Genomic DNA, 24422 nt, shown 5'->3' on the forward strand with positions numbered 1-24422 from the left:
TCCCCAAGTATCAAATGATACCAAACCTAGAAAAGAACAGGAGTTTGAATCACTTGATGATGTCTACAGTTTCTACAATAATTATGCCAAAGCCATTTGGATTCAGTGTTCGTAGTTGGTCTGAAAGGAAGAAAGATGGTGAATGTGTAAGAAAGGAATATGTGTGTTACAAGCAAGGAAAAAGTTCGGAATAGCGGACGTTGATACAAAAAGGCGTCGGGGCAATGTAAAAGAAGATTGTAAAGCAAAAATTGCTGTGACGAAGTCAAACTCTGGTACATTTGTTGTTACTGTATTTGTTGAAGGGAATTCTCACCCGCTGTCGACCCCGCGAAGAGTACATCTTCTAAGATCGATCTCACCGTGGTGTTTTCAGTGCCCAAAAATGTTTAACACAACAACTTAGCATGGTAAACATACCACAACATCAGCAGTTCAGTCTTCTTGGAGTTCAATCAGGAGAGATAGAAAATATTAGTTTCACACAGAAATATTTAAATAACCATGAAAGGGACAAGCATAATAAGATGAAAGGCCATGATGGAGATATGTTTTATGAGTTTTTAAAATTGGAACAAGGGAGGAATTCTTATTTCACTTTTAAAATTGAGAGAAACGATGAACAGAGAATTACACGTTGTTTTTGGGCCGATGCAACCTCGAGACGAGCATACAAATTTTATGGTGATATGGTTATCTTTGATTTTACCTACAACACTAATCGATATGGCTTAATTCTTGCACCGCTGTTTGGGGTTAAAAATCATGGTCAGACAGTTGTTTTTGCTTGTTCATTTTTATGTGATAAGACCACAGAATCATTTATTTGGTTGTTGAACCAATTTTTAGAAGCTATGTCAGGCAATCTCCCAAAGATGATTATTACAGATCAAGATCCAGCAATGCCAAAAGCCATTTCTCAAACTCTTTCAACCACTTTTCACAGGTTATTTTTTTATTATTTTTTTTTAGAATTAATTTGCAGACGTTATTATTTTTTTATTTGTTTTACGTGCTGAAGCTTTGGGTACTTTGTCAAAATGCTGTAGCGGTTGGCACATCTCGATGAAATTTTCGATGAAAATAGATTCAGTTATATATAGTAAGTACTACTCGAAGTTTTCAAAACTGCATTTGGGGATCCGAGATGAAAGATGAGTTTGACTAGAAGTGGAATGGTATTCTTCAGGAGGAGTGGTTTACATGAGAACAAGTGGTTGGAGTCGATGTACTAAACCGATCACAATGGGTACCGCTCATGTGAATCACATCTTCTCTGCAGGTATGTCAAGTAGTCAACGAATTTAAAAAGCTCATTCATTTTTCAAAATGTATGTTTCAAAAAAGAAAATTCTTTGGTAGATTTTATGGTTCGGTTTGGTAGGGGACTTGTCGCCAACGTCATGAAGAATTAATGGCATATAACAAAGATATGATTGAGAAACCAAAAATGAAAATTCCCCATAGCTTTTTGGTACACATGGTTGATGTTTATGCACATGAGTTATTCTTTAAATTTCAAGATGAGTTATGGGAGAGCTTGAATTATAGATTTGTACTTGTTAGTGAGAATGAAAAGTGTTGCATTTTGCGTTTATAAGGTTCATAGAAAAATGGCGGCCCGAAAAGTCTAGAGTGCGGAAATTTCTTATCAAAAGATCTAGATTTTGCTTCATGCACTTGTAAAAAGTTTGAGAGCTTAGGGGTCCCTTGTAGGCATATTTTAGCTTATTTGAATAAGATGCATGATTTGGATAAGTTGCCGAATCAATACATTTTGAAGAGATGGTGTAAAACTGCAAAGTCAGGGGCAGTCATTGATGATGGTGGAATGGAGGTTCGAGATAATAAATTATACATCATGAAGCGGAATGAAGTGATTCAAATGTCAACACTTGTAGTTGATAAATCCCTTGAAAGTGAAGAAGCAACTAAAGTGTTTATAGATGCTTTAAGTGGTGTACTTGAAAAAATTAATAAGTTGGTTGGTTGTGATACAAGTGTAGCAACACCACATGAGAAAAGTAGTCAAGCGTTTGGTTGTGATACAAGTGTAGGAGTTTCTGGAGCAAAGAGTTCTAACTTGGCAATTAATTATCAAGAACCAAGTCAAGCAAGACCAAAAGGATGTGGAAAAATACTTAAAGGAGATAAAAAGAAAGTACTCAAAAAGGCACAAAAATATAAAAGGAGACGGTGCAATGGATGTAACAAGGTTGGAGTGTCACACGATAAAAGGAATTGTCCAGAGCTTAAGAAGAAGGGTAAAGAAGAGCTAAACAATGAAGAAGAGCTAAGCAATGGATAAGAAATGCAAAATTTTCCTCCCTTTCTTTTTATTCCTAGTAGAGTATTCACAAATTATTTTCTTATGTTAATTGACTTGCAGTGAAAAAACTTGCTTGTACGACAAGGACTCAACTTTGGACTTTACCACAGATGATGATTCTTATTCATCTTCGGGTAAATATACATTTTTAATTATTTTTTTATATGTATGTTTATTGTATTTTCATAGCTTTGAATATTCATGTGTTTGTTGTAGGAATGTCGCTTAATTAAAGAGAGTTGCACATAATTAGATTTTGAAAGTCGCATTGCAAAGGTTACTGCCATTTTGAAGAATACAAGCTATGATGAGTGATGTGGAGCTTGCTTTTGGAAGTTTCATTTGAATGGTTCTGCATGTATTTGGAAGGGTTTATTTGAAGTTTTTTTTTGCATTGAATGTGTAGAAAATTAACTAGAGTGTTCGCTATATCATTTACATTCAGTTGTTGTGTCGTCCTAGATGAGTGAAACTTCTATTTCTTGTGTTCATGAGAGCTTGGAAGTGTTTGAAAACAGATTGATCTCGGAAAGGAAATTGAGACATTAAATTTATTGGTCTCGCAGCTCTAGTTTTTTATTTGTCCAAACATCATTGAAGAAGACTACTTTCCAATGCTGTAAATGTATCATATCCTAGCTCTAAAGCATTTAGTTTATTGTTATTTAGAAACAAGTGTTTGCTTCTCAACTTTACTGATATCCATGTACGAAAATAACATTGAACAGGTAACATGGGCACATGATCAAGGAGGGGCTTCAAGGTCATGGAACTTGAGGTCTGTGAAAGACGTGTTTCTTAATGGAGCCAATTTCAGACAAACAGGAAATGGCGTAGCAATCCCAAATTACAACCCTCAACAAAGATTTGTAGTAGCAAATGCAAGAGCTGTTAGGTCATTAACAAGATCAGCAGGTGCCCTGCCGCTCAAATAGATCAAGATGTTGATTCAAGTTTAAAAGCAACTTGATCGATCAGATTGTCTAGCAAAAGAAAATTCATTTCATTCTACATGTGTTTTGGAACATTCTGAAATTTTAACTTGATTTTTCGTACTGACACATGCACAGAGAGGCTCATGTCTTGCACAAAAAAAATTAAGTCAGAAACAAAAGGTTATATCAATATATTGTTGTAGTAAGATACAGTGTTCCACCAATACACATCAACTTCATAACAATCAATCTTCCTCACTTTCAAAACTTTCTTAGGCTAAACCTAGTAAGCTTTTAATGGGGTTCTCACTTTTGAACTCAGTTTCTCCTTCATTTGGCCATGGTGATGTAAGCTCTTTCTTTGTATTGGACTCAGCCTTTTCATTTGTCACAGCTGGAGGGCTTAAAATAGCAGCAGGTTGATTTCCATCAGAAGGGATTGAGTGTCATACGATGATCCCTTTGAGATTGATAGTAGTATTGTTTTCCAGCTTGTTATGTCTCACGATGTTATGTGCGAGCTGAAGAACATAATGCCCCACGCAACTCTCTCCCGATATATAGAAATCCTTGTCTTTATATTCAGGAAATCTTTTAAGGCAATTTAGCAAGAAAACATAATTATCATCCGCGGTCATTTTATCCCCACTCTTTTCAAATTGGATGTTGTATTCGTGTATGAGAAACCTACTCCGACAGGGGACTCCAAGAACAAAACGTTTGCAACTAAAATCCCCACATAACAAATAATTAGAGTTAGAAGTTCGTAATGAAACAATGAAATTGTTTTGACTAAAAATCTAAATCAATATTCTAAACTTAAGATAATTCTACCTTTATTCCATGCATAAGGATTGTGGTGAAGCGTTTTGCCATCGCTGGCCACTCGGAATGGTCCAAGCTCCTGCATTGCTCCATAAGCAAGAGAAGAGCAACCTAGGCCTGAATACACATAAACAAAAACAAGTCACTCTCATTAAGATCCTTATTGGTAAGCAACATCAGATTACTATTAAGTACATTAAAGCAACATATTACAGCATTAGTGAGAATCAGGCCGGGTCATGTACCTCCATTGAGGCAAAAAGAAGAGGCTTAGATTCTTTTTGAGTGTTCTGCCTCAGTGAAGTAGTATTAGAAAGCAACCGGCCTTTTCATCAACCGTAACATAGCCTCCATACTGAGCAAAGTCCAGATTATGAGGCTGTCCAGGTAACTTCTCAATCCTATCATTTTCCTTCAATCCCTCTTGTGAAAGAACTCTAGTTTCATCAACAACCTGAAGTTCATCATAGAAGTTTGTGTCAATCTTCCTCTCTCTCTTCATTTTGTAAAGGCGAGTGAGAGCATCTTCTTGTCTAGCATGGATTGTTTGTGTAACAAAGAGTAAAAGTAGAAGAAATGAGCTAAGAAATTTGGCCCTCATGGTTGCTATATATACAAGTTTTCAACAGATCGAGGAAATGAATAGCTTTTGTTAGGAAGTAGATAGATAGCTTGCAAAGTTTCAAGTACGAGACTGTCAAACCTGTTTTGAGTTTTGACAACATAATTCTACACAAAAGCACCATGACTCCTGACTCACCCAAACAATGAAGAGTTGCAGACAACACTAAGTAAATTAACTTTATGTAAGTTACTTCACAAACTTGAATCCATATCTCAATTTTCTGTTTTGAAGCTTCTGATTCAAAAACAAATACTCCAAATTATTGCAAGCAACTGGAGTTGAAGAAATGGAGAAATGATCTTATGTTTACATCAGTTTGTATTAAATCAAATCTTGGAAGCTAGACTCAGAGCTTACCAAAAATACTCACCCAAGCCGCAACCCTTAAAATCAGACCCCAAGAACACGATCAATTCAATTTGTTTCAAAACTACCAAACTCAGACTCCATAACGATAAAAGTTCAATCTCATAAATTTTGTGAACTGATTTGAGGAAAACAGGCAAAAAAGAGGAAGAGAAAGTGGTATGTAGGAGGGAGTGTTCTCATGAAAAAAAGGTATTGGGGAGAGAAAAATAAGGAGAGAGGTTTGGGGTTTTCAGTTTTTCGGGCCCGATTTTTAAAACTTTCGTGATTATATATATATATAATAAGAAACAAAATTTATGGAGCTTTCCTCTATAAACAAGTTACCATATTTTAATTCTTTTAGGATTTTGACAATTTTTGTTTCCATTTTTAGTTTAGTCATAAAATCAAAATTTGATTTGTATTTGATTGTTTGGTATCATTTATTCTATAAAGGATCATCTCAAAAATATTTACATTATAATTGATTTTAAAAATATAATTCTTTATACTAATAACGGTATCATTAAATTTTGAAATAAAATTATGTTTTGCATAAATAATTAATGAATAACTACAATATAAATATAAATAAGTAGCTACTCAAGTTAACTTAAAAGTAGCTACTCAAGCTACACTATACATTAATTTAATACAAAAAATACTGCTTAAGTTAACTTAAAATAAAGACGATCACGTTAAACTTCACCTACAAAATGAACTCAAAACCTAATTTTTTGTGATTATGAAGACTCACCATAATGATTATCTTTCCAAAATTTCAGTTTATTTGAAAACCTCTAACATAAATAAAAATTATTGTCATCTTTAAAAAGAAATCTAACGGTCCAAAAATGTTGAATTTTTGTAAGTGTTTTGACAATGTTAAAGATTTCTAAATGATTTAAAATTTTGTAGAGATGATCTTAATATTAAGTATATAATATCTACAAAAAAATAGGTTTAAATTCATTTTGTAGGTGAAATTTTACTTAATCTTTATTTTAAAAATTAACTTAAGTAACTACTTTTTAGATAAGGACATATATATATATATATATATATATATATATATATATATATATAACAAACAAACAACTTATACACTGTGTACGTACCACCTCATCATCACTCCCCATCTTCTTCTCATCCGTCTTCACTTTCTCAAGCTCCTCACGCAACATTCTTATCTCCAAATCCTTCTCCGCCAACTCTTCTTGGACCAAACTCCAGTACTTAAGTCTCTCCTTAAAAATATCAATTTTCTCGTCGATATCAACTTTTTCTTTCTCCAAAGCAGAACTCACACCTCTAAGATCCTCTGCCGCGCGCACTTACAAAATTGGTTATTTCCGAGTCACTTGTATCAGCGATAGTAAGAATCTCCACCATGGTCTCCATTTCAATTTTCGATCAACCAGCAGTTGAGGTTCATAACATTTTTAGTCAAAGCAATTCTGGCCTTACAATAAATTAGCAATGACTAATAACGCGTGACTTTTATCTTGACTAATGGTAATTCAAGGAAACAAAAGACTTACTTTGCGTGTTTCTGCTTTAGTTCATGGCGCGATCCCCTTAAGTTATTCCACCATTTGATAATCGATCAACAATTTCACTAGCCTCCTATTGTTCGTGAGTTGTATCCATGTCAGAATCTTTGAACATAGTCTTAATGAAGAAGTGTTGACTCAAGTTTATGAGTATCCTCTTTCGAAAAAAAGGTGAAGTTTATTTTTATCTCAAATGCCTAATATCAATACAAATCGGTCTTGGTCACTCGAGAAATGAAAATATATTATATATATCAGTCTTGGGGATCACGATATGTGTCCATTCCATAATGTCCTCTAATGGTAGAAATTTCAATATGCAAAAAAAATAAAAAAATAAAAAATAAAAATGAAGATGTTGAAGTTGCGGAAGAGCATGCAATGCTTTTGACGACCGGACGTAAAGGACTATTTGCCCTTTTGCCCTTTTGTTTTGTCGAAAAGATAACTAGTTCTTTTAATTGGTTACACAAATTGTTGGATCTCTTGAGTGGATACAAGTACGGATATTGTACTGAAACAAGTACTTGGTGTCAATTCTCTTTAACTAGTGCGCATTCGATTAAAAAAAAAAAAAAAAAAAACTTCAACATATCATCAGAAAACTCATATATAAAATTATACAAAATCTAGCATATGCCGGCTGTACCTGCGCTATCACATCTGGGCCGTCTAATAAGCAATTAAGGGTAGGGCTGGCAATGGGTTGGATCGGTCCGGATATAGGCAAATCCAAAACCGATCCGCTTTTCAACAATAAAGACCCAGAACCAGATCCGATCCGAACGGATATTTGAGTTAGAAGTTAGAGAACCGAACCGAACTTTTTTTTTGATTAGGATCCGATCCGTTCCGAACCAATAAGCTCAATTTCAACCCGGTGAACCAAGTTTTTAATAATTGGATCCTAATTTTTGTTATATAAATATTAAATAATTTTTTTTTGCTAAACACAAAAACAAGATATACAAATAAAAAAGGCATAATGAATGATTTGAAATCCAAATTTGTAATAGAAACCATCTTTTTATTATGTAAAAAAATATCGTAATATTACATATGTATTTTGCATATCTTATTTTGGAACTTTAAATATTGCAATGTTGTATAAGGTAATAGAAATATATGGTGGAGGAAAATTAAAAGAATAAGACTAAAAATTTTAATTGGATTAGGTCCATAACGGTCGGTACATACTTAATCGAGAACCAATCCAATAAGAGTCCGGGTTCGATTTTCAAGACCGAACCGTCCAATATGCTAACTAACACCGTCCCGGACCCATTTTATTGGTTGAATTTGGATCGGTATCGGGTTCTTACCCGACCCATTGCCGACCCTAATAATTAAGGGGTGAGGGTGTATTGCATGACGAGTCTATAACCAAGGCTCTAGATGCTAGCGCGCTGAAAGGCTCTAGATCTAGATGCAGTAGCATAATCCCGCGTGCTTCTAAGCAACTCTAATAAAATTAAATTGGAAAATCTAGAGTACACGGGATTATGGATGTGCAGTCATTTGGGCGACTGGGCTCTCCACTAACAAAAGATGAGGGTGTATTGCATGGCAATGTACTGGATCTAGGTTCTCTTAAGCCCATTGTGTCAGTGCGACTAAGCATGCTAGAATCTCTCAAATTAAATATATATGAATCTCACCCTATTTGATTGCTTAAGCAGTTAAGCCTCAAAGGAAAAATTAATAACAACTTACATGTCTCAACTAGAATAAAAGCTAATAATTGTACTAGTAGAGGTCTAGAGGAGGATGTGCATGAATATATGCTAGTTTTTGGCTAGAGATTGGTTTTGGATCGAGTGACTGACTTCGATCGGATCAAGGATTTTTAGGATTTTTTTTTTTTTTTTTTTTTTCCAAAAGACAAAATCTTTTTCAATTATGATCTAATTAATTTTGGATCTGCAATTTCTTTTCTAAATTCAAAAAATAATCATAAACCTCGGAATTGCCAAAACAATCGAAAACTTTATGTTGTAACCATTTTGTGCATGTTAATGCAGCAATACATTCATAATTTATTGTTAACATATTAATACAATTATTCAACAACCATTTTGAAGTTGTTAACACAATTATGTGGTAAGCATTTTCAACATGTTTATACATTCATATGATCATATCCACTTTGTCCAAACACATGTACATTCGAAGTAATATTTCAGAAGTGTTTTTTTTCCGATAATCCATTTGATTTGGTTGTAAAGTATCTATGGACTATAGACCTATAATTATGATTTAGTCTTAAGATATGAAAAAAAAAAAAGACAAAGATGAGCATATATCTATCTAATAAAAAGCAATGGTGTGGAGAGCCAGAGACTCCATCCGATGGTTGTCATAATCTTTTCTAAGTTGTGGCATAAGAGGGAGATCCAAGTGTTTGGAGAGTTTGTGTAATTTTATTAAGTGTAATCAATCTTATGGGATCTATCCAAAAATCAACCAAAAGTCAACAATTAAATTTGGACTTATAAATTGTTGAAATTAGCCATAAACTGTTAAGCGCCTCCAATTGATTTGGGCTTATAAATAATGGGTAATTGGGATGGCGCTATGGGTCATGTATTTATAAATTGAGTTGTTTATTTGGTCTTGTGCGAATATTTTATCTTTTAAGATCATTAATGCGCTCGCGCGACGGAAGCGGCGATGAGTTGTCGGGATAATATCCTTGGGCGCATCGAGTCTCGCCGGGCCGGCGCGCGGGCATACCTAGTATATATATATAGTACCCGAGTATATAACAATGTTGACTTCTTTCCACGGAATGTCAAAATAAATGAAAACCCGACCGGTATTCCATTTTGTCATTTAGCAGGACAACTCCGTAATTTCAACCAAAACCCAAAGGGTAATTTCGTAAACAAAAAACCAACGGACACATAGCTTGCAAGAACAGCAAAAAAAAAAAAATTCTTTCCCCACAGTTCCTTCCTCAAAACTTAAAAAAAACCCAAAAAATGGAAGAATCAGAGGTAAACTTTTATTTTTTCATTTTGGTGCTTTAGTTATTTCAGTTTATTTGATTTTTTTGTTTGTTTGTTTGCAGAAAATTATGGTTTTGAAGAAAGTGTATGCAGATATGTTGCTGAATACAGTAAAAGAAGCAGCTGGAAAGATTATGGTTTGTGAAAGAAAGGCATTTTGTTTTCAGAAAGATGCTACTGATACTAAAGCAGAAGCAGTTAATATGCTTTTGAGGATTAAACAAGTTATGGATGCTAAGGTAATATTTTAGTTTTTTTTATTTATTTAAGTTGGAATGATTGTTTATGTTTGGTTTGTGGAGTGTTGTTATTTATATCATTGGCGATTACTTGTTTATTTGTACTTGTATGAGATAGTTTTGAGTTGGTTTGTGTTATTCACAAGGGGGGTGGTTTTGGACAGTTCTGTTTGGTTTTATGTTATGTTGGCGGTGGGTAGAATCTGAGAGAATGAGGTACATGCCAAATGTAGGTGTTTGGTGAAAGTCACTATTTTAAGATTTTGAGACTAGGTGATCCTAATTGCGATAGGATAGGTTGGGTGTAAGAGTAGAAAAGGATAATCAAGCTTCAAGATGAATTTCTATATCATCTCCCATTGGAGGATGGCATATATTTCTTTCCAGCTGCAATTGAATTGAAAATTGTATCCTTTCCTTGTAATGGCGGATGTGATGTGTTATGCTGTTCAATTAGTACTTTCTGTCCACTGAACTTGTGTTTCTACTCAATGCACTTTAACATTTTCAGATCTTATAGGATTCAGTTGTGGATAGATCATGTAGTCATGTAGATACCTTGCCACATGGAAGTGTTTTTGTTTTGGTAGGAACCTACCTAGTGACAACAAATTGAAGTTCTAGTCAACTAAAGAAGTGGGATAAAGTGTTTGTTTGGGTTCCAACCATGGGTTAAGATGTTAAATATGAAAAAAATATGGCCGTACTTGCTACTGGAAATTTTAATCACCCTTATCCATTACTATTTCTACTGGAAAGTTTCATCGCCATCAATCTTAAAAGTATGATTAGCGCCTTTACATTGGAAGCTAGGGAGAACTACTAGAAGTTTCATTTGATTGGAGTAGCAGGGACAGGATGTGTATTCCAGTTCCAAACATGGGTTAAGATGTAAATATATGAAGGAAATATGCTCGAACTTGCCAACTGGAAATTGGACAATTGTGCAAGTTTGTTGTGCTTGAAGAATTATTTCCAAATAGTTGTTTCTACAAAAGGATCTAAAACTAGAGAAGTGGGGCACCACTGAGATTCTCTTACTACATTCTTACGGGGTTATCTAGATAACTTCCTTAGTTATTCAGATCATATTAAAACTTCCCAACTGGGCTGCCTCCCATTGGCCCATTTATCATTTGCACTCCAGACCTGAGTTATATAGGCATCCCTATTAAAACGAATCCTTACTAGGTTGTCACCCCTTTGACCATTTATCTTTTGCAATCAAAGCCTTGGTTGTTTTGATCATATTATCTATTAAGACATCCCTACTAGTACTTGGGTGTCACCCCTTACCCTGCTTATCAAACAACTTATGCTTTTTCAAGGGCCTACAAAATCATTGCATTGTTATGAAGGCCCACCCACACCAAATAGGTGCCTGTGTAAGTGTGTGTGTGTCTCAAATGAGTACTTTCTAGATATAAATGAAAGAACATGTGGTCTCTCTGAATAAGTTTTGATTCAGAAATTGAAGGTGCAAGGTGTTCTTAGGGATCATAAAATCCTGAAAGGCAGAAAAGCGAAAAACCTAAATTTTCCCTGTAACTTCATAATTTTCTGGGTGAATTTTTCATGTAATGATAAAAAACAGAAGAGAATGATGAGAGGAACTCAGCAGGAAAACCACAACATAAGAAAAAGAAAGGAAACACGAACTAACAGTGCTGGTGCCTGGTGGAGGTAACGAATTTGATGGTGGTGGTGGATCGCTTTCTATATGGTGATCTGGAAAGTAGAAAGTGAGGCTGTTGATATCACTTAATGTAAGGTTGAGCTGATAAAAAGGAAAGAGTTTGTAGATCTTTGAAAGAATAAGAGAAGGAGGATATTAAGGAGACAAAATAAAGAGGCACATAAGAAAGTTGAAGATCAATTTTATTGAATATGAAGACTCAGATGAACATAATAAGCTGAGACATGATACATTAATTTGTTGAACAGTTAGATCATCAAATAAATAAAGTTACATTGACCATTTGGCCTCCTTATATGGAGAAGCCAAATTTGATAAACTAGAAACAATAAGTTCTAATTAGACTCAAAATAGGAAACTGTTAATTATTCAACTTCCTAATGCTATTGAAACCACTAATTATGATTAAACTAGCACAGAATCTTTAAATACTAAGTAAAATGTTTGTAATTGTTGAATATATCACCATAATGGATCAAAACAATTCAGACGAGGAATATGGCTGAAATTCCATGATTGTCTATAAGCGGGATGTGTTAAGAATAGGGCACTATACAAAGAAAGTCGCCTCGGAGAGCACTTGGCACCTTTAAATGTATCCTGATAAGAAAAATGGATTTTTCGAGCAGAGTGCAAACCTGTGCTACCAAATCTTGTTTGTGGATTTAACCTTTTGAAGCTAGTATATAAAATAATTGACATTGGCTGTGATTTTGAAGTGCATAACTTAGCATGTATTTCAGCATGCCAGCAGTTAAGCTTGTCAGAAAGTGGTCTTAAATATCTTGAAGGTAAACAAAATAGTACGGGGAATACCCTGATAGAGGTACAGAGTCCAGACAGGCACTAATAACATAAAGTATTATCCAATTTTTTGTGCACAGGAGACTTAAAATTTTGTGTAAAAGGTGGTCTTATCCTTTTTGTAACTTTAGTAGTTTGCAAGAAAAACTAAGGGGAATGAACAGGGTAGGGGGGTTAAATAGTTGTACCAAATTGCGGTTGTTTCTTTGAGGGATACACCTTTTGGCCTATTCGTGTTCCGTTGTGAGTCTCCATGTTGTCACTTAGTTTAGTTTTTCTTGGAATTTGTTTACACTTGTTTCTTCCCCTGTTTCTAGTTCTTGCCTTGTAATACTATCTCATCCTTGTTCTTTACTATTATTAATATAAAATATCTACTTCACTGATAAAAAAAAATCATTGCGATCCCACATTTGATTAATTTACGCAATAGTTGATGTGTTATGTGATGATCTCAGGTCTCCCCAGTCTTAACGCCTCTCAAATATTTTCTGTTTGTTTCTTGTAGATTTTTATTGTGCAAGGGTTAGTCTCGTGAGATTGTCTGTGAACACTTAAGACCTTCCATGAGACTGACCTCTTGAGTTGTCTGTTCAGGATGCAGATAAAAGTCTCTTAGCCCTCTTCCACACCTTTGATTTCTTTTACCATTTTCTGTTTATTGTCAACTGATTATATACCGTCTATACAGATTGCTGATATGGAAATTACATCTTTGAAACAAAAATCGAAAATTGAAGAGCTTGAAGCGCAGCTTAATGAAGCAGAGGATGTTGTGACAGATCTTAGAGCACAGTTGAATGCAGTGCAAGATGAACTGGAAAAAATGAAAAAAACTCGATTGAAGCCTTTGGATGAGCAAACTTCAAAAAGTTTTGCTGCTTCACACGAAAACTCTTCACATGCAAACGAACTGAAGACTTCTGAGGTCATTTTATTGCCTTCTCTGGATGCAAGGTGGAGACATAACAATGCATCTTCGGACCAGAGAAAAATTGGCGATAACTGCTGTTTTACCTCAGAAAGTGTAACCACACCAACTGACCCCTGGAGAAAATTTTCATTGGAGAAATGTTTTTCTGGTAACGCATATTTAGCATCCATAATCTTGAAAAGCAAAAGAGCCCGAGCTCTACAGAAACAGATATACTCAGAGAATTAGGTGCATTTGAAAGGAACCTTCCTGATGGGGAACGCGCCTCTTCTCATGCAGACAGAGGATCAGGAATCAAACCTGAAGACAGGACCAACCACTAAAGAGGACATAACAGCTGAAGTAACTTGTGTTGTAGCTCCTCCCAGAGAATTTGATGTCAGGATAACAGAGAAGAAATCAGATGTGATGGAAGATGAACACGAAGCTGTCACGCCCTCTCGCAGGTTATCCTCAAGAATAAGCACTCAAAATAGGAAGGCTGTTGTTGTCCCTTGTGCTAACAATGGCGTGCAAAGCTGTGAATTATCTGATATTTGGAACGTTTATACATGTTCAGGCAATAGCATGGCCAAGTATAGAGAAAGTGTACCCAGGGCAACTGAAGAGGAAGTCGAGAAGAACTCAGACTCCCATTTTCATCCTGTGTCATCGTTGGATAAAGCTGATATCGATTCTCTTCGTGAATGTAGTGGAAATAAAACTAAAACCACTAATGAAGTAAATGTTCAAAATACTTCCGCAGAAGATGAACCAGTAGTAGATAAGTCAGAATTATCAAGACAGAATGGTGAAGACAGTTTAGGGGTTCAACTTTGTAAGGTTGATCACAAAACAGTTGATCTACCAAAAGGTTCTAATCTGACAGGTGTAGAAGCACGTAATACCTCCAATGAAGCAAATATCCAACCTGCAAGTGACAGGCTTATCAAGTTCACATTTCAGAGGAAACGCAAAAAGGGATCCTTGAGCGACCCTGATGAAAATGAATATCAAGAACATAACACCGTGAAGAGAAGAGCAGAGGAGAATCAAATTGGTGCTCTGGCGCCTCATAAGTTTAGCTCGAATACGGAGTCTCCTGATAGTCCGCGGTTAGCACAGGTAGCTCATCAGGTTGATTAACCTTCTTCCATTATTTTTTTTTTGTTGCTCTTGGAGTGATGATGATGATTTTTATCATATCATATTGACCAATTTGCATTTTGGACGGCCTCTTTTCTGCATGTGCATGGTGCCATGGTCATGTTCTGTTCATTTATGCCAATTAGCGATATTGCGTCCTACCCAACTGTCACCTTTTCATTTCTTGTTTTGGCATATTTATTATCTTCATCCTTCATCCCATCATCTAATTTTTTTACATGGGCAGCCAAGATCTTTGTCTGAGAAGAGATGCTTGCAATAGAACTGGCTGTTACTTGCATACGGCAATAAATATTGTTAACTTGAGGTGCACCTTCCGTGTCTTATGTAATTCTCCGCAAACGTTTCTTCAAAGATTCTCAATGGATGACCGGCTAATCGTCAAGATAGAGCACAAGATAGAGTATTTATTTCAATCATCATACTAATAAAGTAATAAGTATTGGTAATTGTAGTAATATTTCATTTGTCATTTCTCATAGTTTTATCTTTTTGATATAAAAATGTTAAAGCTGATATATACTGGCTTCAGATGGTATTTCTATTTTCTTCGTAGCTTATCTGTATATCTGCAACAGGATCGTAAGGCGCTAGTCGTTATCATGGGAAACCTCTCATTAAGAGGGTTCCAACCTGGCTAAAGTGTACAAGTTGTAGTGTTTTACAAGTATCCTTGACTATTATTGATAGTTTTGTTAATTGGTAGTTGAGATTAGTAATTCATTTCAACTTATAATCTTTTGAATCTTTAGTTGAGCAGGTAGAAATTAATATAGGAAACTTGAGAGCAAGGCCGGCCATAGCTTCGGTGAGGCCTTAAAGTGAAACTCAGAACTTGAGGCCTTTTTCCAAACCAAATTTTAAGTCAGTTACTCATTTTTTTTTTTGTTTGCAATTCTACACTATATAGCAAGTTTTCTTTGCCTAATAGGATTGAAATTTATGTTTATTTTGATTAATTTGTTTCTCATAGGTGGTTAGACTTATCATTTGTGGAGATATAGTATAGAGATGGAAAATTGAAAATTTAACCATTTGAAATTTGAGGTATTTTAGGAAATTCTTTTTTAACATAAGAGAAGGAGAGTTATTACTTTTTATTAGGAGACTTTTATGGGATATGTATTATGTTTTGTAGTATCCAAAATTTTTTTAGTAAGATTTAGTAGGAATTTTATGTTGCATAGTACGATTTTTGTGGAAATTTGGCCTTATGGACGAGCCGGCACTGCTTGAGAGGGTATTGGGACGGTTACTAAATTTTGTGTTTACGTAGCATTCGGTTTGAAGACAGCTGAAAAGGTCCCAAACCCACCTCTTGGTCAGATCGATCTTCGTTAGCACCAAACCACTAAATACATGTACATGTACACCCCCAGAACTTTTTCAACTAAGATCCCAGCTGGTTAGTTCTGGGAGTGGGTCTACAGGACGCCATTTTGGTGGTTTAGAGGTTCAGGTTGTCTTGAGGATATGGAGACCAACTTTTCTTCATCATTGGAGCCTGGTGGGCATCTAAATTAAGTAATTAACCAATTTTTGGAGTGGGTGAAGCCCAGAGCCCACTCAATAGGTTTATGAAAGAGGCTCAAGTCGATTATGGCATTATGGCCCAATGTAGCTAGGGGAATAAAGCAACTGTGCACAGGAACAAAAAGAGGGCAGATGATAATGTAATCTTCTGTGGAGACATGTTGGTCGTGCTGTCTATACTCTATTGTGATGTTGGCGTGCTTTTCTGTTCGATGCAGCTGCCTTCACCGTCTTTTCTTTCATTTTGTTTTTTTGCTGAAACGCACTCGTGACCCAGGTAATCCCGAATCCCGATGTCTCACTTATATTACCCAATTAACCTTGGACCTCTTTTGTTTCTATTTGGCAGCAAGCCTGCTCTATGCATACCTTTTTAATTCAGGGCCGTCTCTAAATTTTCAATGGCTCTGTGCAAACAACAAAATGTGGTCTTCTTTCAGTCTTCCATCAATACAAAATGGATCATCGAAATATTATTTTTCTCGCATTTTTAGCTGCAAAATCATCAATGAAGTTTTCAAAATTAATTTTATCTAAAAATTCATTTTCAATAAATATTAACGCTAGCTCATTTAGTCTTTTTTGTGACATAGTCGATCTAAGATATAATTTCAATCATTTTAATTTTGAAAACCTTATTTCTGCAGAGTAACGGAAACAGTTAACAAAATTTTATAAGCTATGCTTACTTGAAGAAGAATAAAAAGTTAGGTGAATAAGTAATTGAGATTGATCAAAGTGAAAACTAATACAAATCTACAATTATAAAGAAAGAAATTTTGAGAACGAGAGAATACTAGATAATCAAAAGGTAAATAAAGGGTATTTTTTTTTTTACTCTTTCTTTTGTATTTGAGTAATTGAGGGGCTCAAACAATAATTAGTTAGAGTGATTTTCCAAAAGAAAACGTTATTAATTAGGGAGAGAGATATCTAGTTGTTGAGAAGATCTCCTCATTTATTATATCTCTTATTTATTTTTATTTTACGAAAATAATTAATGAGGAAAGAGAATATGAGAAGATATTTCAGTTGTTTATTGTGAAATTTCCAATTTTTTGGGGTTTTGGTTGGTTTGGGATTTTGATATGCCAAATAGGCATTTTCACCTAAACATATTTTTTGGAGCTTTTGTATATTTAGGGCCCTATGCGGTCGCTCACATGGCACCTGCTCAGGGCCGGGGAGTTTCTATATTTCCAGGCTTCCAGCCAAGAAAGGTTGCGCACTCTAACATCCCTAATTCCCTATGATGATGATCACTTTGCTTTATACCAAGTACAAGTATTTTTTGCTCAATGTTTTGGTTTTCATAAACAGACATAGCTAATATTTTGGATATGTCAGACTGCTTTATATTTTTGTTAATGTAATTCGCGGATCTGATGATGGATTTTTTTGGACTATGCTCAGTGGAGTGGACAGAATTTGTTGCTCTGTGACCATTATAACAACCGTTTCCTTTCAATTTTTGAATGACTGCCTGATGGAGAAAAACATAATAAAGAAGACACAAGTGCAACGACATCCTGAGGTGTGCATTCTAAACTGCACACACGCGCCTCGCTGCCTGTGTTACATATACCAAGTTTTGAACCACATAAAACTAAGTAAAAGCCAGCAGCAAGAGTGAGATTGCACTCTGAATGTCAGTTTGTCTCCTTTGCCAATCCAAATAATGATTTATGATCATGCCACTCCAAAGTTTTGAACTCACCATAGCTCTGGTCGATGAAAGCTGGCGTGTACTAGGTGGGACCAAATCCAGTGATAAGTGATAACAAACAGACAATATCACTTTTGCTAATTAAATAAGATTTTGTGGACTTTCTCACATCCTAGTATCCTACAACTCTATAAATAATCAACAACCACATTAGTGCAACACAACACACCATAGAGATGGCTGAGATGAAGGAGAATCAGAAAGAGGTCGAAACAGCAATGGTAGCATTGGGAGTAGTTCTTCTAATTGCAGGAGTGAAGCATGGATTAACAACTTTGGTAGAACAATGGCGTGCATTAGTGTTCCTATTGCTCAACCTCCTCCTCTTAAGTATCCTCTTTACATCTATTCGTTTCAACTCCACCAAAGCCAAAACTAGCAACACTAGCACTAACACCGAGAAGAAGGAAAAGGGTAAGAAGAATGTGGAGAGTAAGAGATGTAGCAGCAGTACTTGGCCAGTGCAAGTTGAGGACCTTTTCAAGATTGAAGAAACTGTTCCTATGTTGCCTCACGAGGATGAAAGAAACGACATTGTTGTGGTTGATAGTGATGATATTGATGAGCCTGAAGTGTCTAAGGAAGAACTTAATGCTAGAGTTGAATCTTTTATTATGATGTTTAGACAACAATTAGCATTAGATGCAAAGGAAAGAAGACAGGCTTTCTCATCAGTTGCGTCAAATGGAAGTTCAATGTGAGACAAGCTAGCAAGATTAGGGAGAAACCTTCATGACAAGCTACTGAACTCCTCCCAAATTAGATTACTTTATTTTTTAATTTTTAAATGAAGGTATTCAATATCTTAATGAACCAGTTTCTATGTATGTTTGACTTGATATCTGGTGAGTGGTGACTTTTTGTAATTGAGAGTTGAGACAACAGTCCTCTCTTTCTTCTGTTGAACAACTCATCTGGATTGCTCTCAACAGGGGTAGCCTCTGAGAACAGCAGCCTAGTGGTTCTAGTCTTCTAGATTTATGGGGCTTCACCTAAGACTAAAAACATGTAAAATGGGGAAGATCTAGAAACTGCTGCATATCTTGAAAACGCATTCAATTTAAAAATCAATTAATATGTGATTTATGACTGCGTAGTAAATGAGATACTCAGAGAGTCAGAGTTCGAACATGATCTGTTTTTGGCTCACTCAAGTTAAGTTCGTCGAGCTTGAATTATTGAACCCTAGCTCTTCATAGTTAATACAATATTGAGCCTGTACAATTCTAAATTTCATTACCACAAGTCATACAATCCATAGACCATAGACCATAGTCCATAGTCCATAGTCCATACAATGGTAAATTACTTGTTACCTGTTTATCCCAAAAAAACTGGAAACTGGAGTAGTACTCACAGGGCTTGGAGTATGGGCACAGGTCTAAACCAAAAGGTCCAAGAACAACCAAATAGCATAATCAGCCCATTAACAGCACTTTAATATGAGGAGTGAGGAGCAATCAACAATCATATTCTTATCTTATTTTGATGGAAACGTCCCGCCTTCTCCGACCAATTCTCTTATCCTTAAAAAACGCCACTACTTCCATCCCACTCTCCACACTTCCATTCCACTCTCCATCAAAGCAGATTTCCAGAAGAGTTACAAAGGCCCAAAGCCCAAGAAAGAGTGGATAGCTGACTGGGTTACTAAAAACGATGACACTGTTCGTAGCTTGCCTATATACGTTGGTGGTTTCTCACTTTTAGCTGTTCTTTTTAACCGCACTGTTTCCGGCATTGCCCCTGTCGCTGACGCCAGTAGGTAACTAAATCTTTCATTTCATTGTCTAGATTAGTAATACTGCATTTTATCACATTTGGTAAACCATTTGAAACAATGTCATTGTTGTGCAATAGGAATATGCTAACAATATTGACATTTGATCACATAAGTTGCCCCGTGCTGAGGACTAGCTGACTAGCCATGAGTAAAATGGTCAGGTAGTAATAAGTAGCATAAGCATATACTTGAACAATCAAAGACCATGGGCGATTAGTTATAAAAATGTCAATGTCTCTTGCTTACAAAATCTTATTACTACATTATGGCCACATAATCACATGTTAAACCAGATTTCTCATTTTTGTAACACACTTTGTTTATATCTATGTCTGGCAGTTCTCAGTCCAGAGCAGATTTGTTGACACTTGGACTAGCGGTTACTAATATTCTTACTGGATTAGTGTGGCTTTCTATACGACCAAAATCAATATCTGCGGTGATTATCTGTGCCGGATGTACTGTATCTTTCTTCCAGAATTGAGTTTTATAGATGAGTAGATGACCAATGGTGCTTATAAAATTTTCAGGTGAATCCTCAAGGTGTTGAATGTCGGAGGATAAATTCTGACCTTCCTGAAGTTGTTGTGTCCGAGTTACTTTGGTACGTTATGTATTTTCCATTTGCTATGTTCTGTATTTTTCATTTTATGTTTTTTTGCTCTCGATAAAGTAGGTCGAGTGAACTCAGAATTACACAATGAAAAACTAAAGGGAAAGAATACAGCTAACTAGCCAAGCAAACACAAATGGTTCACAATTTATCACCACAATCAGTTCCATCTAGCGACAAATATTCTACATTAGAAAAAGGGGGGTGACAGAATGAATTAGATGATAACTAATACAACATTTTATGCTATCGTTGTTCTTATTGAGGACTTGGGGTTAGATTATTTCTTAGCCTTTTTTAATCTCTATTTGTGGACTAGTATGTCTTCAACTGTCTAGAAATGATCTACTAACTCACAATATGTAATGTGTGACTATTGTTTATATGCCTCTTTAAGTTTACATCTAGTGCATAAGTCTAGGTTTTGAAAGTTGAATATAAATTGAAGGTCTGCTCTTTTTCATATAATGCAGTGTGGCGAAATCATTAAGCATCCTGAAAGCATATAGGTTTAAGATGGACTAAATTTGATATTGATGAAGTGCTCAGAGAAACTTAAAAAGAAGACATTGTACGTACTAAAATACTATTCACATCCGTCTGGAACTCAACAATATGATTGATATTTCTATTGTATTTCATTGAATGGTACAAACTTTAAGTGATTAAGTAGTTAATCTCTCTGTGTGTTCTAGATGTAATAGTTCCTATATTCTTAAATGATTATCAGGCTCTGGGAATCTCTGTCAGCTGTGACATGCTGCAGGTCGTTAGTAGTGGTTTACCAAAGCAGCTGTATACTTCAAATTGGGATTGCAGCTGAATCTTCTACAGACGTGGATGATGCTATGGTTGTCGATGCCACTACTTTGATGCAAGGATCCCTGTATCAAGGTGTTCTGAAATCTGGAGCACGTAAGTAAATTATGCCTTTTTATCTGTTTACAAGCACTGGCTACTTCTGGCCTCATGAATCACAATGTTGATTCAACGATTTGTCTAGCTATTCTCTGCAGAAAGTTACCTGGCTAACCTTTCACTATATCCTGGAAGATCTCAACTGCCATTTTTACCTGGAAATACACAGGTATCTAGATATTTTCCTCTTGCTCTTTTCATATTAATGGCGGGGAAAGCTACAATGGATTCTCTTCATACTTATGCTTCTGTTAACGTACCAAACTAAATAAAGAAAGTGCTACATAAAAGTGATTGGAAATCCAGATATCTTTAACATTCTGCTAATACCTCTCTTGTGGTTTTATGTTTGCATTTGCATCTCAGTTTTCAGAAAATATATACTTCGCTTCGATAGCGTAATTTCCACATTTTTTGGTTATTGTCTGAAACTTCTTAACTTTTGAAGATCAATAATGTTATAAATGACTTAATGATTGTGTAGGGCACATCATTTTATTTAAGTAAAGATTTGACTGTTCTATATTTGAAATCAAAAATAAATTATGAAGACAACAACAGAACCACATATTTTTACATTTCTCTTGCTACGATGTCATTGTCATCAACATAACACTGCTCAGATCTGCTCTCTCTCCTTACGTATTTACACCAAATTGTGTCCCTTTTTGTTTCCTTGTAGAGCCCTCACTCACATCAGTTGCCCATTTTCCATTTTAAAACCAGATAAGATGAACAAGAAAGGTGTAGTATCTTGGTTTACCGTCTTTTTCTTGTTATTTTTCATGTTTTCAGTTTACAATTCTTTTCACATTTTAGATAAACTTTTAAGATGCTGATAATTGTTAACTAAGTACCTAACCCAAGTTCAAGCAGAAATCATTGCTTAGGTTCACTTGCATTCTCCTTGCTTTAGTGTTATAGCAGTGAAATATTGTGCGGACCTCTTACTTTCTTAAGTTTTCTCTAAACTCCTTGTAGCTATTAACATGGTTCATGCATAAGTGCCTTATGCTTCACACTAAGCATTAGCATCTAATCATCTACAGAAACTTCATTGTCTTAAAATAAGAAATAGTCATTGTTGGCAATTCAATCATTATGTCATTCTCTGGTAGACTGGTAGTCTGTTTCTTCTTTCTCTCTTTTTTTCCTCGTTTTAGAAAGATACCTGATAAAGTGTTTATGTATACATAGGCAGTCATTTTGCAGCCACTTGGAGATAAAGGGATTGCAGTAATTGGAGGTGATACAGTTAGAGGCTTCACAAGTGCTGATCAGGTGCCTTTGTTTGTTTCCCAATCTTAATCTTTTCTTGTTTACTTGTGGCATAGAAACTGATAGGTTCTGACCTAGGTTACATTGACACTCCGTATCGGACACGGATAAGAATTGTCGGACACGGCAAAATACCAAAATTCGAGATAAATTACATGCAATATGTGTCCGACACGGACACGTGGATACGTATCCGACACAGATTTTTTTCAAAATATGGCGTGTCCATGTAACCTAGGTTCTGACAGATGTGTGCTTTACGTTATATTCATCAGTTTGTGTTAGGAATATTGTCTCATGTGGTTATGCCAAGTGAACTTCTAAACGTTTTCTTCCTGCATTTCATGATAGCATTTTTACTACGGTTCTGCTCTTTGATTTGCTACCACTCGTCTTGTTAAACTAATTACGCCAAGGGCCCTGGCAGCTCCAGTTATCCTGATTAAAAAGGGAGTTATGCTGCATGTGCATTTGATGTACTCACCTATATTGGTGAAAACCATGTCTTCTATTATCTTTTGATACCCCACTTGGGTTTTATGTTACAGGCATGGATCACATTGTTTGCTGATAAATTGGATGCTACATTGTTGAAATTTGAATCTGAGATTAGAGTGGCTGTTCAAGACAAAGTTCAGGCATAATCATCAGAGGGACATCACTGCTTGGCTATTGATAGAGGGTGTAGCCTGGTTATTTATCATGTATGAGGAAGCTTGTAGGTGCAGAATGACTGTGCTTTCTATTCACATTATCAGAATATATCAAGTTGCTTTGACGGTGATCTTGCTGGACACAAGTAAAGGGACAGCTTAGTATTTACATTGTCAGTGTTCCCGGATTTATTTGTTGGAAAGCTCAGAGAATGTAGAAAATGAAGTTTCTCCAATTTGACCTGCTTATTGTTGGATGACTACGCCTTCAGGGGTGGGGAGACCCTTGTATCATACCAATAGTTTATTGGTTGTAGATATGAAATATCTTACCGTAGAAGTACATCAGGGATTGACGGGAGGAAAAGAAAAGCAATTAGAGAAGCGTAATTATTGACGGTTGTCTCATTGGTTATTACTCTGACACTATCTTGTATCCATAATATAGACGTATTCAGCAAATGGACTACCACGGCCAGCTGACCAGCCAAAATTTACTTGGGATCGTTTGTGGGAGGCTCTTAAAATCGTCTGAATGCTTTATGTGATGGTTCTGGTGTGATACATGCGGCGTGACTTTTTTTTTTCTTGCCTAACTTAACAATCAATTACCGTGATAGTGGCTCATAGAAATTGGATGATCTGAACTATCCTACAAATAAATGGCTCATAACAATTGTTTTCTTTGTGTCCTGAAGTATCCTACAATAAATTTCAATTCAGAGACTTAATCTTGCAACTTGGTTTTGCTGCAGTTTACAATTGGTATTGGAGAAGAAGGCATGATCATCACAAACTTGTGGATTATTTTCTCTGACGTTCCGATTTCGTTTTTATAATAGGAATATAGAAAGTTTATAATATGGTTTAAACAAAAACCAGGAGAATGTACAATGTGGTATGATAGAGTTTTGAAGTTTCGAACATTATTTCATTTAGCTATTTTACTTTTGTTTTTTCTTTGTCTATACAAATAAGCTATTCAAAAATGTAACTACGTCATTTTCTTCAATCAAAATAAAGTTATTCATGTTACCCAACGTCAAAATTACACTTTTTTTCTTCGAGTTCTTCATTTTTCTTTCTAGTTTTTTCTTTTAGCCATCTTTTTTCCTAGTTTAATCCTGAGTATAAGCTCTATTTCACCAAAAGTTGTTTCTTCTCCCAAATCACATGTTTCAATCATCAAAGTTGTTAGATCAAGATCAAGTTCATCATCATTCATCAACAATTAATTAATCAATCTACAATCAAGTATGAGGCAACATTCCAAATAAGGTGACATTTTTTTTTTCTTCAGTTCGCATTGCAAATTAGGATTATTTTTTAGTCTTATTATAACATATAGTTATTAGCTTTTAACTAATTTAGCGAAAATCATCCAACATGGTAATAAAATTTCAAGCTTTTTTCATTCACCTATCTCAAAACATTACACCTCAATAGAAGTAATTAAGGCTGGTTTTACCAGGCGAG

General features: G+C 35.4%; 4 protein-coding genes and 1 pseudogene across 6 annotated transcripts; 4 read left to right on the forward strand and 1 right to left on the reverse strand.

The window, feature by feature from the left end:
• The first annotated feature begins 1741 nt into the window (after window positions 1-1741).
• Window positions 1742-2308, forward strand: LOC147522985 (uncharacterized). The gene has a single exon (XM_086569130.1). It carries the CDS (start codon window positions 1742-1744, stop codon window positions 2306-2308), a length of 567 nt encoding a protein of 188 aa, XP_086425256.1.
• Window positions 2309-3431: 1123 nt separating this feature from the next.
• LOC147522986 (serine carboxypeptidase 1-like) lies at window positions 3432-6595 on the reverse strand (annotated as a pseudogene). Its single transcript, XR_015215403.1, has 4 exons — window positions 6181-6595; window positions 4335-4543; window positions 4099-4206; window positions 3432-3990 (listed from the first exon to the last, which is right to left on the reverse strand). The product of XR_015215403.1 is annotated as a serine carboxypeptidase 1-like (transcript).
• Window positions 6596-9481: 2886 nt separating this feature from the next.
• Window positions 9482-13524, forward strand: LOC147522987 (uncharacterized). The gene is made up of 3 exons (XM_086569139.1): window positions 9482-9611; window positions 9686-9862; window positions 13054-13524. Exons 1-3 carry the CDS (start codon window positions 9597-9599, stop codon window positions 13522-13524), a joined length of 663 nt encoding a protein of 220 aa, XP_086425265.1. The 5' UTR covers window positions 9482-9596.
• A 24-nt stretch (window positions 13525-13548) lies between these two features.
• On the forward strand, window positions 13549-14980 carry LOC147522988 (uncharacterized). Its single transcript, XM_086569148.1, has 2 exons — window positions 13549-14400; window positions 14669-14980. The coding sequence occupies exons 1-2, from the start codon at window positions 13549-13551 to the stop codon at window positions 14702-14704; spliced, it is 888 nt and encodes a 295-aa protein (XP_086425274.1). The 3' UTR covers window positions 14705-14980.
• Window positions 14981-18952: 3972 nt separating this feature from the next.
• LOC147522989 (protein COFACTOR ASSEMBLY OF COMPLEX C SUBUNIT B CCB4, chloroplastic-like) lies at window positions 18953-23687 on the forward strand. 2 transcript variants are annotated; one of them, XM_086596371.1, is made up of 7 exons: window positions 18953-19466; window positions 19824-19923; window positions 20015-20088; window positions 20828-21012; window positions 21114-21184; window positions 22213-22296; window positions 22842-23687. In XM_086596371.1, exons 1-7 carry the CDS (start codon window positions 19144-19146, stop codon window positions 22935-22937), a joined length of 933 nt encoding a protein of 310 aa, XP_086452497.1. In that variant the 5' UTR covers window positions 18953-19143; the 3' UTR covers window positions 22938-23687. The 2 variants fall into 2 exon arrangements, with proteins under 2 accessions (XP_086452497.1, XP_086452501.1); XM_086596375.1 differs by having other exon boundaries at window positions 19211-19466; window positions 20864-21012.
• Window positions 23688-24422: the final 735 nt, after the last annotated feature.

This window comes from Coptis chinensis, chromosome 1 (genome assembly GCF_015680905.1).
Source record: "Coptis chinensis isolate HL-2020 chromosome 1, ASM1568090v1, whole genome shotgun sequence".
NCBI classification, from domain to species: domain Eukaryota; kingdom Viridiplantae; phylum Streptophyta; class Magnoliopsida; order Ranunculales; family Ranunculaceae; genus Coptis; species Coptis chinensis.